This window comes from Rhinopithecus roxellana, chromosome 16, assembly GCF_007565055.1.
Source record: "Rhinopithecus roxellana isolate Shanxi Qingling chromosome 16, ASM756505v1, whole genome shotgun sequence".
Taxonomy (NCBI): Eukaryota; Metazoa; Chordata; class Mammalia; order Primates; family Cercopithecidae; genus Rhinopithecus; species Rhinopithecus roxellana.
In genome coordinates, this window is record NC_044564.1 from 36,281,737 (window position 1) to 36,300,255 (window position 18,519).

An 18,519-nucleotide genomic window follows, 5' to 3' on the forward strand; every position below is an offset into this window, starting at 1 on the left:
GACACTGAAGGCAGTTTGGAGCAGACTTCCCGGTATAAGGTGGAGCTAATTCTTCCAATGACAGCATGACAGAGGGTTCCAAACCTACCCTTTAAAAACATGCAGACGAAGCCGGGCGCGGTGGCTCAAGCCTGTAATCCCAGCACTTTGGGAGGCCAAGACGGGCGGATCACAAGGTCAGGAGGTCGAGACCATCCTGGCTAACCCGGTGAAACCCCGTCTCTACTAAAAAAAATATAAAAAACTAGCCGGGCGAGGTGGCGAGCGCCTATAGTCCCAGCTACTCGGGAGGCTGAGGCAGGAGAATGGCGTGAACCCGAAAGGCGGAGCTTGCAGTGAGCTGAGACCTGGCCACTGCACTCCAGTTTGGGCGACAGAGCAAGACTCTGTCTCAAAAAAAAAAAAAAAAAAAAAAAAAAAAAAAAAAAAAATGCAGACGAATAGTATCTTGACTTAAATCAAGAGGAGAAACTATGAAAATATTTAGACATCTTTCTTTGTTCACTTCCTCTCATGCTCCAGAACTGAGCAGGGTGAATATTGGAGGGGAGTATCTCACAATTCGTATTTCAATCTGGGCAGTTTTGTAGAGTATTTGCATGGTAATGACCTCTGCCATCAGACTACCAAGCTCTGTCCTTTCTCTTTCCCTTTAGCTGGTTCTTGCCCGCCTCGAATCTTAGCACCTTGAACACATCTGACTTTCTTCCTGTTCTTTTGGCCACAGAATAAGGAACTTAGCTTAGCTTTTTATTTGTCTTCCCTTTCCCCATGACATTATATGAACAGTCTGCCTTCTCTTTCAATGTTTTTTCAGCCAAGAGCAGCTTGCCAAGTTGAGAACAAATCATTCCTTATGGTCCAGTTAACTTTGACTCACTGGCTGAAAAGGGATTACATGACAAAGTCAAGATGATCAAATGATGGGATTGGCCCAAGGCAATAGCATGGTGAAGTCAAAGTGATCAAACCAGGAGCTGACCCTTCTGAGTCTCAACCAGAATCACTTGAGAGCCAGGGGGCTCAACTAGCATCTTGGGGCAGGAAGCTCTGATCTCCAGTCATCCAATGTGGTCAGCATTCATTGAAATGGAACAGCCGATCCTGGCATAACAGTAATCTGTAGCTACCCTTTCTGTATAAGGGCATTGTAGTCTCCTTAAAACTGGACTCAAAGTTCAGCTATGATTCCGATGTAGGGTTTACTATATTTGGAGAAAATGTATGGAGTGTTGTTGTTTATTTTATTTGTCTGATCCACCAGAGGCCCTGTTTAGATTGTATCAAATTATGCTTTCCCAACACTTATTCCTTCCTTCCCCTTGTGGCTTTACAGACAAAAACAAACAGCAAGCAGCAGGCAGGTGTTGTGTGTTAGGTCCTAGGGATGGTACTGAGAAAAGTGGGTGCAGTTCACATATCCTTTAGCTGGAGCCAGGGCCCCTGCTCACTCTGCACACTGCCCACTGGGCACTTGAAAGTCTGTTGCACTGACGTGTCTTGTTAGTAAATTCCTGACGTCGTGGACCATATGGGAAGCAGGTAGGATTCACTAGGGCAGTGAGTCCCAGAAAGTGAAGGAACTGGGCCTAGAGGAAGGCAGTGGTACATCTCTAGGCTCAGGACTCTGCTCTAAGGAGTCTGCCAGGCTCTGGGCTCCTTCCTGTCGCCATCATTCTCTTCCTCGGAGGTAGCTGTCATGGCCAGTATTTACTGTGCTGTCCATACCCAGTCCATGTGCTCTCAGTTGCCACCCAAACTACCCAGCCCCACTGCCTGCCTGAAATAAAAGAAAAACTCCAAATCCTTTGCCAGTTGCAAGTGGTGAAGAGGGCTGAATCCATCATAGATTTGCCTGTGGCCTCTAAGCTGCCCTTTCACCAGTAGCCAGAAGGAGGCAGAAGAAACACCAGGCTTGAGGAGGTGGGTGGCCTCCTCTCCCGGGCCTGACTCAGTTGGTCCCCACTCTTCTAATGGGTCAGTCGTAGGAAGGTCTGAATCCACCTGGGCACCTCCCACCTCCAGCTCTGTGCTTGGTTCTTCCAGCCCATGAAGGAGCAGGCACTGTGATTGGCATCCTGCCTTAGGGAATAATCTGAAGGTGTTGAAAATGCAAAGGAAACAGTGAATGCAGAGTCCACTTCCAGGAAGCTTCCCATTTAACTGGGAGAGAGGACCAAAGCACACCTTCCCAAGAAAACTGGACTTCAAAATGCTTTGTAACCAAAAATATGTAAGGAAGGAAAAAAGTTCTGTGGTTAACATCAACCCCAAACCATGTGAAATGCCGAATGCTATTGCCCCTCGTGGAAAGGGCCATGTTGACTGAGTCCTGCATATAGCACTCTGTTGTGACTTTGTTTACCTACCTTTGCTTAAACTTGCTTGGCCTTGACACCCTTTCTCCAAGCAACATCTCTTTATATGAGCTCCAAAGACCCAGTTTGGGAAATATTCTTCTAGATGGATCTTGGACCTTCCTCCTGCAGAGAGGTATCATAGGGACAAGGGGGAGTGAATGAAGGCACCCACTGCTATCTTTCTAATCTCCCCTCCGTTTAATCCTCAACTGCTCTGATTTGCAAATTTCTTGATGATAAAGAGGTATCTTGAGCTACCTGACACTCAGCATATTTGGTTTCTTTGTTCCCACTTGCAATACCAAACCAGTGCGTGGAGCCCGACCCACGCTGGCCTTGGTTCCTTGGTTATGCCACCTTCTTCTCTGCAGTCTTCCAGGGGACCTTGTCCTTGGGAGGATGCTTTCGCCAAGGGACCCCCCCTCTCCTCTGCTCTCCTTGGCCCATTGTGCAGTTCGCCCTTCTCTTTCTGCATCTCATTCCTACCTCTGCGTGTTGTTCTGGTTCCCAGGGTGACGGGCTGCTGTTTATCCCTTGGTAAACTCCACTTTTCCTTGTTGGTGCCGTGGCAACCTGAGCCACTTGCTCTACAAATCACAGCCTATTTCACCGAGCCCTTGTATTAGTTTAAAATAGTTTTTGGAGGGTTGTACTTTTTTTCATGATAATAATTTTTTTAAATCACCTGCTTTGCTTTTCTTCGGTGAAAAGTATTGCTTTCCTCTGCCTCGTAGCTTCTCAAAGGGCAGAAAGAGAACAACTCCAAGTGTGGCCTACGTTCCAAGGGAATTGTGTGCCACTTGGTGCTGAAGTACTGAGTTCCCATACTGGGTTTGCCTTTGTCTTGTGCTGAAATCCGTGAACCTGTTGGGGTTAAGATCAAAGAAGGGGTTCCCACTGAAGGTGCTTCCTGAAGAGAGTGTTTCCTCTTCAGACGCGTTCTGCTAAAGGTGAAGTCAGTATAGGTACGCACTGGGCATTCGGACTAGGCAGGAGGAAGATTAGGTAGCCGTGTTTACTGGATCGTGTATAGCATTTGGGATTTGTGTGTTTCCCAGGGTGGAGATCTGCTTCACTGCAGAGACTGGGGAAGGTAAAGTTGGAGGCCAGCAATAAGCCCTGCCCAGCCAGAACACTGAAGGCATCTCAGTGAGGGCGTTTGGGTTTTGTTGTTTGTGTTGAGGTCCTTCCTAAATGATGTAGAATTTTCCTTGAAAGGTGGGAAATCGTTGCCACGATGAGAAGCATAGAAGTTGAAAAGTGAGTCCATGCGTGCTGATGGGATGAGAGGGCCCGTTTTTCTGAGCCTGCGTTCAGGGTGGCCTGGACACCCTCACTCCCTTCCCATGCTCTCCTGTGAGGCTGCTTGTGACCTAGTCACCTTCTGTGTCAAGTCCTTCCTCTGCACGACTTCTGGGGTGATCTGTTAAGCCCACCATCCCAGATTCTTCAGTGCTGCTCTGCCGACCCACTGCTGCATAACAACCCACTCCAAAACGTGGTAGCTGAAAATAACGGTTTATGATGATCTCTTAACTCTCATGCTTTGGTGGACTGCCCGGACCCAGCTTAGAGGGTTTTGCCTGAGTCTCTCGGGTGGTCACATTGAGAGGTTGGCTAGACCTATAGCCATCCGAAGACTTGATGGCCCAGATGTCCATGACAGCTCACGCACGTGCCTAGTCTCTCACAGCTGCTGTCAGCTCAGCTGGAGCTGCAGGCGGAAGCGTCTGCACACAGCCTCTCCACACAGCCTGGGCTTCTCCCAGCGTGCTGGTTGGCTTCCAAGAGGAAGCTCCTAAGAACTCAGGCGGAAGTTCCAGGGTCACTTCTGCCACATTCTGTGTGTTAGGCCAGTCACTGGTGCCTGCTCAGATTCAAGGGTGAGAGACTGGAGGGTCACACTCAAGAGAGCATGTGGGATAGAAAGACGGCTGAGTCCGTCTTTGGAAGATGCTGTCTGCTTCCCATCACCTACCTCCAGATGAAAGCTTCAGCATCTAAGCAAAGCTGCAGGGGCCTTTGAGGACCAAAGAGGGCAAACCAAATACGTCTCCATCCGAAATGAAAATAGCTTTGTTGAGTTCCAACGGGGGAATAAAATGTAGAGACTTAACATTTAGATTTCAAACTTGTTGCATAGAAAAATGTCAAGGGGAAGTTTGGTGCTGCTTTTCAGCTCCTGAAATCCTGTCTTCTTGGCTTCTCTGAGAAGTTCACGAAGCTTAGACAGCTTGGTAATTTTCATCCTTTCCATGTGCTTGATGTGTTTAGAGAAAACGGTGTGCACTTACATGCATGGCCTCATTTCATGTTGTCATCATACGTGCACAGATGGGAAACTGAGGCTCAGAGAGGCCTCCTGCTTTCTCAAGTTAGTGGCAGAGCTGGGACTGACGTCGCTTCATCTGCACAGGGTCCTGTGTGTGTGTCTGACCCGACACCTCCCTGCCACTCCTCTCTTCCTCTAGAAATACGAAGTAGGCTCTTCCATGCCTTCCTGCCTCTGTCACACTGTTCCTCCTCTAGGAAACCCTGTCCCTACACACACACCTTCTTCCACTCCTGACTCACGCTCAGCCTTCAGGCACAGCCTCGGAGGCCAGCTTCGGCAGGGGTCTCCTAACTGCACCCTCTCTGCAATAGCAACTGAGTCCCCTTTTTTCCTCTTCCCACAGTGAAGTATTTCATGCTTGTCTCTCCCCTAGTCTGTAAACCCTCAGGGTCTTATCTCCTCCTGTAAATGTGAATTACTATCAGATGTTAACTCATCCTTGAGAAACCATTTCTGTTCCTCACCCCTTACCTACAACCTGTAATTCTAATATTCTGGCAGAATTCAAGCTGCCCTGCTACTCTGGCAGCAAAAATCTTCTACAAAAATAGATCACCCATAAACCACCACTGAAACCGAGCCAGGGATTTGATACGAGTTCAAAAGTAGAAATTATTTTGTGTTAATGAGAAACCATATTGCAAAGACTTGGGAGGAGCGGAAAGATGGAACGTATCAGCTCTTAGATTTAAACCAGATCTGTTTCCAGCATTAATGTAGGGAATTCATCGTAATACTAGTTACCATAAATAATTTTTCACTGGCATATGTATTGGTTAGATGCATATTTAAAGTAAAAACATGAAGAAGGAGATTCTGTTTTCGTCACTTGTTTTTGGATCTGCACCCACCTGCTCCGGGTGAGAACGTGTTCTGATGGTGTGTCTGGATCAGGACCAGCAATGAAAAGGTTAGACCCTGGGCTTGGCACCAGCTCAGGCGGCAGACATTAATTGTCACGTCCAGTCAGATTATGCTTTTTCCTTCCATTCTGAATGTTACATCTTCTCTGACATTGTATGTCTACACCTTCATTCTCCCGTGTGAACAGAGCCTCCCACAAATTATAAATAAAGTTGACAGTAAGAACTGACTGGATTAAACAAAAGTTACACAGGTTTCTTTTTAAGGCACCAGGAACTGTAGAAGACCTACAGAAATAGGAATGCTGCCATCCTTGTGCCTTGACCTTGAGAATCAGCTTGGGTTTCTTTTTGATTGTTACTGGAATGCTTCCTGAATGCACAAACATGGTGTACTTTTATTGCATGGCACCTCAGAGCATCTTAAAGCAAAGATTTTCATTAATTAAAACACCTTGTGAATCTTCAGTTGAGAAGAGAAGGCAACATGACCCAAACAGATTTAACCACAAACCCCTGCCCTTGCTTTCCCCTCACAAAGCACTTTCCTAGAGTGATGGTGGAGTCTGGCTGTAACGTCACAGTGAGATGACTTGTATGACAAGCATAAAGTGTACAAGGTCTACACAGCGGTGGGACTCAGAACCTGGAACTTTGGAGGCAAATACACTTGAGTTTGAGTTCATTTCTTAGTTATGCAGCTTACTGACTCAGTGATTTGGGACAGTCTTTAAAAATCTCCCTGAGACCTGATTTTCTCTTTGGTCAGAAGAGATGACGATGTGTATCTCATAGAGTTGTGATTATTAATAAAGTAATACGTGTAAAGAGCCTTGCATGTAATCCTGGTTACAGTTTCTTCAGTGACTGCAGAGGTAGTAGTCAGATTAGATATATTAGTGAGTCAGAGAAATTAGATGTCAGCCTGTTCTTTATGAAGCTTGCTCCTTTTAGCCATGCGTTTCCTCTTTTTAATAAAATTGGTGATTACATTTGAATCAAGTTTTTGAATATAAAACTCATTAAAGGAAGAATGTGTCTCATTATCTTTGTATGTATCTGACCATGAGTAGTTAATAAATGTTTATTACATTTAGTGGAAAGTTTTTAATATTAAAATTAATTTGACATCTGTCTCTAATGCAACAGACTGTCAGTTATTAAATGATGGAGAATATTAGTGCATTTTTTGGAAAAAAAAAAAAAAACAGTTGGCGTATAGTTGACTTTCATTATATGTGAGAGTTGTTCTCTAGAAATTCACTGCAAACACTAAACCATTGCTCCCAGGAGAAGCCCAGGGTTACCTTCTTGTGAGTCTCTGGTCAAATCATTTTTGTCATTTTTGCATAACCTTGTTTTATGTGTGTTTCTGCTTAAAGACATCATACACACACACACGCGTGATTCATTAACATTGAACTCATGGCTAACAGCACATTAGGCATGCCTGAATGAAGCTTCTCTGACACACATAGTCTCTCCCTGAGCCACATCACAGCTTTGTTGTGCTTAGAAACACTAGACAGCACCATAGTACTGTACTTGGGGGTCATTGTATACAGTGAAATTACCAATAAAAAATGTGACACTAAACGGACTGTGGAAAGCACACTCGTTAATGGTGTGAGAGCCAAAGCAAGAAGGCAGCTGTTTGACTTCAGCTAGAGACGTATGCAGCCGCCTCTCCAATTTTCCACAATCCTCTCCAATTTTCCACGATCCGTGCATGTCCACAAGTGACTGTGAAAGTGCCGGAAATACTGACTTGGAGGTTACAAATAAATTTTATGCCTGCTGCAGTGACTCATGCCTGTAATCCCCCCACTTTGGGTGGCTGAGGTGGGAGGACTGCTTTGAGCCCGAGAGTTCGAGACCAGCCTAGGCAACAGAGCAAGACTCCATCTCTGTGGGAAAAAAACCAAAAAACAAAACGAAAACCAAAAAAAAAACAAAGAAAAGAAAAAAAAGAAAATTAGCTGGGTGTGGTGATATGCTCCTGTAGTTCCAGCTGCTCGGGAGGCTGAGGTGGGAGGATTGCTCGAGCTTGGGAGGTCGAGGCTGCAGTGAGTTGTGATTGCACCACCCCACTCCAGCCTGCATGACAGATCAAGACCCTGTCTCAAGAAAAGAAAAAAAAAGTTACTAAGTAGGTGAAAAAGCAAGTACAGAATCCATGAATAATAAGGATCACTTGTACTGCTTTATCAAAATTAAATGTCATAGCATACAAAGAATTTCTGTTTTCCAGTAAAAAGCTACCTCCCCCTATCCATTGAACAGCCCTAGCTGTATTAATGGTAATTAATTAATAGTGCAGCCAACTGTATCATTGTTGATTACTGACTGGCCTCAGTGCATGGGTGTGAGGAGAGGGCAGAAGGGACAAGCGCCCCCAGCGTGGTTGCGGCAGTAGTCTTGCTGCTTTGTGTGCTGTCGCTTTGCTCTCTGGTCTGTCTGAACTCACCCTTGAATCTGGATCACGGTATTCCTCTGGGGGCACACGATTTAGGAATCCTCACCAGCAAAGTAGACACACAAGCTGTGTTTTTTAAGTTGTTATTGTCTTTGGGGAGGCAGAGGATGGGTGAAGAGGAACTATGCCCCCAATGGAGTCCCGATCCAGGGAGGAAAGCGGGTCCAGGCCCAGCTGCCCAGGAAGGAAGGGATCAGAGCAGCAATTCACCAACAGTCCAACTGGAATTAGACCTCACAAAGCAAATGACTGATTAGGGAAGAGTTGCTCCTCCAGGAGTCTGTCCTCACAGTTTGCTGACTGCCTGAGGAGACCGTGCTATGGAAATACCTGACAGGCTTACCCAGCACACACAAAGGCCCCCAAAGGCCCCCAGGTGGGCCTGGCTACTGGCACTTTGGCTCAGCTTGTGACTCTGAGCTCCCAAAGCCAGGGCCAGCCTGCCTGAGCAGTTATAAGTGACAACACACCCTCTGGGTGGGGACAAGCAGCAGAAGGAGGAAGAGAGTGAGGATTTAGCAATAGTTGTACACATTGTTAGCACAGTACAGCCCTGTTGTGGGCGTTTTTTTTTTTTTTTTTTTTTTTTTGGTACTATGAGGGCTCTTTTCTCTCTGGCGGTCACGAGAGGTAGGTACTTGGAGGGTAATACTGCATCACTGCGAGACGGAGGCAACAGTGTGCTGATGAAAATAACTCCAGTTGTCACAGATTAATAACAGCTAAAAGTTATTGAAGACTCCCTATGGTCAGTTGCTGTTCTAAACACTTCATGCATATTGGCTCATTTCATCCTTTTCCCTCTAAGCAGGCACTTATTATGCCCACTCTACAGATAAGAAAACTGAGGCCTGGAGTGGCTAAGTCCTAAATAAACCCTGGATTACACTGCTGGCTCCTAGCCACTACACAATTCTGTTGAACTATTATGCAGACCCCTTTGTCTAAATCCTCGGGTTCACAGGGTTATAGATTCAGGCATCAGCCACAGCATATGTGCGTTGTGCATGGACTATGTGAAGTAGGTCTGCACCCAGGGCCTCAGGAGATGCGAAGATGAGCCTGGCAGCCCTTTGTCCTTCAGGCATCAGCAGTCTGGGAGGGTGGGAAAGGCAAGAATGGGCAGAAAACAGCAGGTTCCCCTGAGGGGTATGGGGGGCTCTTTGGACTCAGGGATATGGCAGATGGGAGGAAAGGGAATAGATTGTTAGGAGTATCAGGGAAGAATAGGGAATGGTATTTTAAAAGAGGTGACATTGCAATAGGTCTAGAACAAGTTTCTCAAGCTCATTTTAGACCCTCATTTTACTCTTTGCAGTCAGGATTAGCCAGTACCCCAGCATCCACATAGAGCCTTCCTACCCACCAGCCCTTACCCCCTCTTCACCAGCCAGCACTTTTTGTGTGGGGACCCTGCAGTGTAAGTGAGGGATCCATTGTCAGGTGAGAGAGTAAATTCCCCAGGTTTCACTGTAAACTAAGGCGCCACAGTTCACCTGGGCATGAGTGCACATGACGTTCAGCACCTGCCTTCATCCTGCCATCAGGGCTAACCTGACTTTACTTACCATCTTCCCGTAAATAAAATGAAGAAACTTCCAATATAGAATATTTGGAGGTGAAAAACACATGTGGAAGAGTCTTTGTATCTAGGCTTGCTTTGAAATTCTTTGTGACTCTCCTGTCAGAAGGATTTTCTTTTTTCTTCCCCCCTCCCCCAACCCACCCCCCCGAGACGGTGTCTTGCTCTGTCACCCAGGCTGGAGTGCAGTGGCACCATCTCAGCTCACTGCAAGCTCCACCTCCCAGGTTCAAGCAGTTCTCCTGCCTCAGCCTCCTGAGTAGCTAGTCTTGAACTCCTGACCTTGTGATCCACCCACCTCGGCCTCCCAAAGTATTTTTTTTACTCTCTCTGTCTCTCTGTTTCTCTCTGTCTCTCTCTTGACTTTTTGGTTTTGAATTTTAAAGCACCATGATTGAAACTACTGAGTCTGCCTTGAGTTGTAAGTCTCTGAGACAAGTTGCTATGGCCATGTGTGAGATACGAATGGGCCCAGCCTCTGAACTGTCAGCTGCTTGTTGGTTGGCTGGGCTGGGCTGGGTCTCCCTATCCTGGATCCTTTTGAATCTGCCTGGTGGGGATGCAATAATATCTTTGTAAGGAGGGGCCTGGACTCTAAAGGAAGCAGCTGACTGTGTTTTGAATTCAGGCTGTTTCCCCTCTTCTCTCTATATGCCCCATCTCTCCACCCTCCACCCCACAGTAGAGGGAAGGTTTTTACTCCTCAGAGAAATTGGATTTTGGTTGTAATAAAGTCATTACATAGACCCCATAACTGTTTAAGGTAGCGAGTTTACAGGCAGTCGGTGCTGGCATTCCAGTGTGATTTATTCTTCAGCTTCTCAGCTATCCTGCTGTAGGGGGATAGCGGGTATTAACAGCCTGCCATGCAAAAAAATTGACATGGCTATAAAGATAATCCTTTTCTCTGCGTGTCTTCTTCACTGGCCTCCTACTGCTAAAGTAAATGAGTAATATTTTAAAGTATCCATTCTTTAACATCAAAATATTATTCTTAATTTGCTTTTCTCTCTGGCTTTTGTCTTCACGTGAGGATAAGGCCAGCTAAAAATACCTGTGATAATTCTTTACGTAGCAGTACTCCAGCAGGTGCCAAGAAACATACAGATCCTGTGACGGACAGATCAACCCTTCCTTGGGCACTAGGGAAGAAGGAAGGGCACCAGCATGGGTCCAGGAGGGTCTCTGCATTGCGTTCCACTGACTATCAGCGGGGCCTGTGTACCTCTCACCATCTCACCCACTTACTGCCTACCCCTTATTATTTTGAGTCGAGTTCTGTTACTACAGTCTTTAATACATGGGAAAGGGAATCTGGTTATTTGCTGTGGCATTTAGGGTGCTTTCCTCTGCAAGAAGTAGAAAACCCATCAAACTGACTTGAGCCATAAAAGGAATTTATTGGCTTACGTCACTGAAACATCACAGGCAGATGGTTTCAGGCCAGGGCTGATCCAGCGACTCCATGGTGTCACTGCAGACCTGGTTTCTTCCCTTTTACTGGCTCTGCCTCTGCAGTGGTTGTCTTCAAACTAAGAGTGACTCTCCTCATGGTCCCAAGATTGTTGGCAGCAGCTTTTGGGGGTTCTGTCACACTCAAAAGAGAAAAGAGTCTCAGAAAACCTATGTCTGTGCATCCTCTAAAGGGTCTTACTTAGGTCACATGCCCATCATTGTGACCAGGAGAATGGGGTGGACTGATTGGCTCAGCCTAGGTCACATGATCCATATTTACAGTTAGGGGTAGAATCGGCTTCCCCAGAACCACAAAGATCCCTGGGTAGAAATACCTTGAGAAGGGAGGAGAGGGGAGATAATGCCAGAGAAGTGACCAACATCAGTCACTTAATTGTGAACAAAATAGTAGACCTTTTTCTGTTTGTGTATTTAAATTGGTTAATATTGGTGCTAGAAATATGTTGTTGAAGGCAGGGCTTCATATATAATATATATATATATATATATATATATATATTTTTTTTTTTTTTTTTTTTAACCAATTCCCTGGTCTCAATCCCTTGTTTTCCAGGCTCAGAAACTAGACATGGAGGAAAAGAGCTTGCTGGAAGTGAGGTCAGATCACAGAGCTCCTTGCTGCTGTCCCAGGACCTGAAGTGGGAGGGAAGGAGGAGAGGACAGAAATGGAGACATGATTACTCTTTCAATAAAATATACTTTAAGAGTTTATATTCCTTGCAGCATTGTTTGTAAAGAAACAGGCTTAGTGAAACTGATGATGATAAGAAACATCCCTACCTAATTTGTTACTTTTCTACAATTTCAACTTTCCCATTCACAGTTCTCTTGTCCCCTCTGTACCATGCCACGTCCTCATTCAAATCCTGTTTTTTTTGTTTTTTTTTTAATGAATGATAAAGAATCCTCCATCTTCTCTTTTCAGTGGACAGTTTGCAGTTGTGAAGAAATGCCGTGAGAAAAGCACCGGCCTCCAGTATGCCGCCAAATTCATCAAGAAAAGGAGGACTAAGTCCAGCCGGCGGGGCGTGAGCCGTGAGGACATCGAGCGGGAAGTCAGCATCCTGAAGGAGATCCAGCACCCCAATGTCATCACCCTGCACGAAGTCTATGAGAACAAGACAGACGTCATTCTGATCTTGGAACTGTGAGTGCTGCCTGGGCCAGGCTGGGCGGGAGAGAGTGTGGTGGGCATCAGCCGCAGCTTCGTTCCAGCTGGACCACGCCACAGAGAGCCCAAGAGATGGATCAGGAATTGGTTCTCCTGTATGGGGTGTGTGAGAGCCATGCTGCCTGACCTGAAACCCAGCTGCAGGGATCTAGAACAAACTTTAAAGAGCAGCTCCCATCACTGTGGTTTCACCCAGTTTGCAAGAGGGTCTCCCAGTCTTGGGGTTCACCACTTTCTGGGGTTCATCTTTGTCATGAGCACATCTATATTCTGAGTTTCCCATTAAGCTTCAAACATAGTCCTTCTCCCCTCTCTATTCCTGTCCTCTGTCTTTTTTTCTGCCTTTATTCCTCTGTTCTCTTTATCTCTTCCCCCATTCTTCCCCCTCCCTCTATCTTAAATGCATGAACCCCATTTTTAACTGTTAAATCCATCAACACTAATTACATGAATAGGTAAAACTGAGCCAGAATCACTCAAATAGGACTTGTTTTTAAAGCAAGTTGCTGATTTTCTCAGGCAAGCCATGCCCATTGGATGTTATTATGGGAAACTGATTGTGGCGGGTTCTTCTGTGGTGTTTCTCATCTCCCTCTCCCACCCCTGCGGTCCCCAGCTTCCTGCCTGCTGTGCCGAGTGGGGCCCCACTCCCTGTGGCTAAGTCCAGCAGCACATACTGGCGGGAGAGGATAGGAAGCCAGCTTGGGGCACACATCTGCATGTCTCCGGGCTTTTGGGATGGAGGCCAGATGTGAGTGCCTTGAGGGAGGAGGGACAGATGGAACCAAAGAAGATTTGAGGACAAACCCATCCTCGGTGGCTCTTAGTGATGACAGGCTCCATCCATTGAATTCAGCCTCTTGAATTCAGATTCGCCCTTTTGCCCATCCAACAGTCCTCTTCTTTGCGATCCAACGGCCTCCTTCTTTGCAGATACCTTAGGGGTAAGAAGAAATTTTTAAGACCACAGGAGAAGGTTGGCAGAACTGCCAGGCCAGCTCCCAGGCACCACCCTGCAGGTACCTCGACTTTGCAATCCCAGGTGCCTGCAGTCCCTGCAGCATCTTGTCTCACCACTGGGATTTGGGCACATTTCTGTATGGATCTCAGCCACAAATTTCTTAACCATAAAATGGGGTTAATAATATCTCAGAAGGGGCCGGGCGCGGTGGCTCAAGCCTGTAATCCCAGCACTTTGGGAGGCCGAGACGGGTGGATCACAAGGTCAGGAGATCGAGACCATCCTGGCTAACACGGTGAAATCCCGTCTCTACTAAAAAATACAAAAAGCTAGCCAGGCGAGGTGGCTGGCGCCTGTAGTCCCAGCTACTCGGGAGGCTGAGGCAGGAGAATGGCGTAAACCCGGGAGGCGGAGCTTGCAGTGAGCTGAGATCCGGCCACTGCACTCCAGTCCGGGTGACAGAGCGAGACTCCGTCTCAAAAAAAAAAAAAAAAAAAAAAAAAAAAATGTCTCAGAAGGTTTATGGGGAGATAAATGAGATAAGAATTTTTAAATACCTAACTCTGTGCTGGTTTGTAGATGAGATTAATATGTTCCCTCCCTCCTTCCCTTCTTTCTTCCTTCCCTCCTTCCTCACTCCCTCCCTCCCTCTCTCCCTCCCTTCCTCCTTCCTTTCTTCCTTCTTTCCTACCTCCCTCCCTCACTCCCTCCCTCCCTCCCTTTTCTCCTTTCCTCCCTTCCTCTCTCCTTCCTTCTTCCCTTCCTTGCCTCTTCCAAATCAGCATTTCTCAGTCTTGGCACAAGTGACATTTAGGACTGAATCACTCTTCCTTCAGGCTGTCCTAAACATTGTAGAATGTTTAGCAGCATCTCTGGCTTCTACCTACTGGATGCCAGTAGAAATCTTCCCCCATGTTGTGACAACTAAAAATATGTCCAGACATTGCCACATGTACCCTGAAGGCAAAATCTCCTGCTTCCCCCTGTACCCCTACACCCTCGCAACTGAGAACTCTGGCTTTAAAGGAAGAACAGAGCTTTAAGGGGCCAGTAGATTAAGGACTTGCTTAGGGTACAACAGAGGAAAAGGGACAAATCATGGTATAATCCTCACTGTGGCTTTATATGGCTCCTGGGAGGCAGCAGCCTAAAGTGAAGATGGGGGCTGGGGAACCAGATAGAACTGGGATCAAAATCCAGGGCAAATCCTTTCTTGTCTTTAAGCCTACATTTCCTGCCTTAAGATAGTGAATACAAAGTGCCTGGTAAAAGAAACATAACAGATCACAAGTATTCTGCCTTTTCAAATAATTCCCAGGTTGCGCCCAGTGACTCAAGAATGTCACTTATCCTCATTTCATACTCAAATATTTGAGCAATGCCTGTGAGTCACTGGCCCTCTTGTGCCTGTCGGCCTGTACATATTGTGCATTCAACTTCTGTTGACTGACCCCAATTCACAGATAGTTCCCATTAGGTGCATTTACCCTATGTCTAAATTGGGTGGCATACAATTGTTTTTTTACCATTTGATTATGTAAAATTTTTATTTATAATAGAGCAAATAATAGTGTTGGAGGAGGGTTGTGTCATTCTATGAAAGTTAACACATGTAAATCATGTAACCAGCACTCTAGTTGGGACTCAGAACAGTTCCCATACCCCTAAATACTCTAGTACCCCTTGTATTAATACTACCCCGTCACGCCTACCCTCTACCACCTAACCCCGGCAAGCCCTGAACTGGTCTTCATCACTGTTTGTATTAGTCCATTGTCACACTGCTGTAAAGGCAGACCCGAGACTGGGTAATTTATGAAGAAAAGAGGTTTAATTGACTCATGGTTCTGCAGGCTGTACAGGAAGCATGGCTGGCAGGCTCAGGAAACTTACAATGATGGCAGAAGGTAAAGGGAAAGCAAGCACCATCCTCACATGGCCGGCAGGAGGAAGAGAGAGAGAAGGAGGAAGTGCTACACACTTTCAGACAACCAGATCTCCTGAGAACTCTATCAGGAGATTAGCAAGGGGGACGTTCATCCCCAGGATTCATTCACCTTCCACCAGGCCCCTCTTCCAATATTGGAAATTATAATCCGACTCGAAATTTGGGTGGAGACACAGAACTAAACCTTATCACTATTGTTTTGTCGTTTTGAAAATGTCCAGTGAATAGAATCATACAGTATACAAGTGTTTGAAACTAGCTTCTTTCACTCAGTGTGATGCATTGGAGATCTCTGTATGAAGAGTGTGTCCATTTTTATTACTGACTGATATTTCGTTGTATGGATTTTTATAATCCATTCACCCATTTGGGTTGTTTCTAGTATTTGATAATCATGAGTAAAACTGCTACAAACACTCGCATCTAGACTTGTGTGTGAGCGTAGGTTTTTATTTCTCTTTAGTAAATACCTAGAGGTCTTGGGATTGCTGGATCGTATAGTAAATGTGTGTTCAACTTTATGAGAAACTGCCAAGCTGTCTTCTAAAGTGAGCAGACTGTTTTACAGTTCCTGCAGCAATGGATGAAAATTCCAATTGCTCCACCAGTGGGGCTCCGTACTGTTTTTCAGCTGTAGGCTTTCTAATAGTTGCATCTTGGCATACTGCTTTACATTGTTAACTGGATGATGACCCTAAATGAAAGCTGAGCGAGCTCACTAGGAACAGCTTTTAGATAGAGTGAGCAGGAAGGCCCTTAGGAGCTGGCCGCTTCCTTCACAGGGCTAGACAGGTCCCTGGTTATTTGCTCTTCATAAATTCTAGTGTCCCCTGGGAGCTGATTTTCTTTGCCTCTTCACCATCCAGGCATCTGAGGGGTTGTGATGGTTCCCTTCATGTGTCAACGTGACTGGACCATGAGGAGCCCAGATATTTGGTCAGAATAATAATTATGTCTGTGAGGATGTTTTTGGGTGAGATTAGCATTTGAATCGGTAGACTGAATAAAGCAGAACACACTCCCGAATGTGGGTGGCTGCATCCAATCAGTGGGAGGCCCGAATAGAACAGAAAGGCTGACCCTGAGTGGGAGACCGTTTTTCCTGCCTAACATGACTTCGAACTGGGACACCAGCTTTTCCTTGCCTTTGGACTTAAACTGAAGCATCAGCAGTTCCTGCGTCTTGAGCCTGCTGGCTTGGGCTGGAACTACACCATCAGCTCTCCTGAGTCGCCAGCTTGTCGACTCACCTTGCAGATTTGGGGACCTGCCAGCTTCCATAATAATGTGAGCAAATTTCTATATATGCGTGTGATGCGTAGGATGCATATGCACAGTACGATGTGTGTATCTCCGGAGAACCCTGATAATACAGTAGCACTAAGTACCTAAAAACAGAAAGTGCGTCTTGGAAGTCTGTCCCATTTTTTATATATTTGCATTACCTTGAAGAGGTGTGTTGTAAGTTTTTTTCTTTCTGCTATACTTGTTTTGGAGGTTATATTTTATAATTTTTGATAGACTATTGAAAATATTAAATCTGTCCAGGAGAAACAGTCATCTTTGCCTTTGAGAAAATTACCATCCTAAATTCTAATGTCTTTAACAGAAGCTTTAGGCATCAGTGACAGATTCCATTTCCACTTTTCTTTCTTAAGAATGTTGAAGTACGGTGGTGGTTAAGGAGAGAATCAAAATGAAGAACTTGTTCAGAATATAACCCCATGAGGTAATAGTGGTTGTTGGTCTGAATCTTCTGGCTCAGTAATTTTTGAGTGGATATCGTTTTTGGATTTACAGCTTTGACATGAGCTCCATGGCAAGTCGAATTTCCTCTGAGGGTTACTGATGAAGCGAGTCCCGTTGTTGAAGCCTGGTGCCTGTCTCTACCTATATATGTGTGAGTTCTCTCCTCCAGACTCCAGGCCTATCCTTCCCACTGAAATAAACATCCGAAACTACCCCTTCACTTGATATTTCATGAACCACTGCCACTGACCCAAAAAGGTGTCTTTTCTGTCCTTTGTACAGAAACTATTTGGGATCTGCATTAAAGGTGCAGTTATCAAATCCCAGTCCAGGATCTGCCCTTTAACATTTTTGCAAGCCTGAAAGTAGCTTTAAAGTCATGTGTTTTTTTTCCCCCACCTGCTTCACTGGAGAATCATTTCACAGAGGATCTGTCATTGCAGCTTAGCATAGCATACACCTAAAGGAGGCAAATGTGATTTCTTAAAATCACGATTTCAGATTTCATGTCCTCCATGTCCCATTGTTCTCTAATGAAGTCGTGCCGATACCAGAATTTCTTCTTACTGTGTTGCAGCTCACCCACACGTCGTCACATGGGCAAGCCACTACAAAACTTTTATCTCCAGTGCTTGGATCGTTTCATAACTTGCCTTGTTATCTGGTGAAGGGCGAAGCCAAACTCACAGAACTTAAAAGTCGATGCTATTTCTAAAGTATGTGGCATTGTTCATCAGCAGCCCTGGCTTCTAGCTTTCCATTCCTAAACTGGCTGCTCAGAAACAGCTAAGTATTTTGATCTGTGGATAGTTATGCCTTTTTCTGTCTAGCTGTCCTCTGCCCAGCCATTGTTCAAACCCAAGTGCCCTTAGGGGATAGGCATACAATGTAAATGAGGATGGTTGGCCTCCCTGAAGCCTCAGTGTCAGGGACGCCAGCTGTGGAGACTGTGGCCCACTGGAGCGCTGAGGCCCCACCCCAAAGGGACAGCCACCAATCAGTTGATTGTTGTTGTATGTAATTTTGGATTCAGTGTTGTCAGCTCTTCCAGTTTTTTCAGGAAAAGTCTGTAATCTAGATTTTTTAATATTGGCAGTCAGTTCATAGTATTCATGAACAGACAAAATAAAGCATCTGAAGATTGTGTGTCTTGCACAGACGTCCAAATTCTAGTCTGTTTTATGTAAGCAATAAGTTGATTGCTACTGTAGGAGAAGTAACACGGAAAGACTGCCTCAAGGGGTTAGTGATTCTATGGGAAGGGCAGGATGCACCCTTAGCATTATCAAATGATTTTTTAAAAGTATACAGTTTAATTTAAAACAGTGGCTCTTAAACTTGAGCATGCATTAGAATTGCCTGAAGGGCTTGTTTGACTATTTGGCAAGCTTCCAGAGTTTTGTGTTCAGTGGGTTTGGGGTGGGACCTAGGCGTTTGCATTTTTGTTTAATTTTATTTTTCCTAGAAACGGGGTGTCCCTATGTTACCCAGGCTGGCCTCAAGCTCCTGCACTCAAGCGCTTCTCTCTCCTCAGTCTCTTGATTAGGTGGGACTGAGGCGTGAGCCACTGGGCCCAGCTCAGAATTGACTTTTTGTTT

General features: G+C 45.6%; 1 protein-coding gene across 3 annotated transcripts in view; it reads left to right on the plus strand.

Annotated features, from left to right (window-relative positions):
• Positions 1 to 18,519, plus strand: part of DAPK1 (death associated protein kinase 1) — a 209,410-nt gene that overhangs the window by 95,729 nt on the left and 95,162 nt on the right. For all 3 annotated transcript variants that reach the window (XM_030920187.1, XM_010377852.2, XM_030920188.1), the window contains exon 3: positions 12,018 to 12,239. In XM_030920187.1, the coding sequence (XP_030776047.1) occupies positions 12,018 to 12,239 (222 nt within the window). The remainder of the gene's footprint in view (positions 1 to 12,017; positions 12,240 to 18,519) is intronic.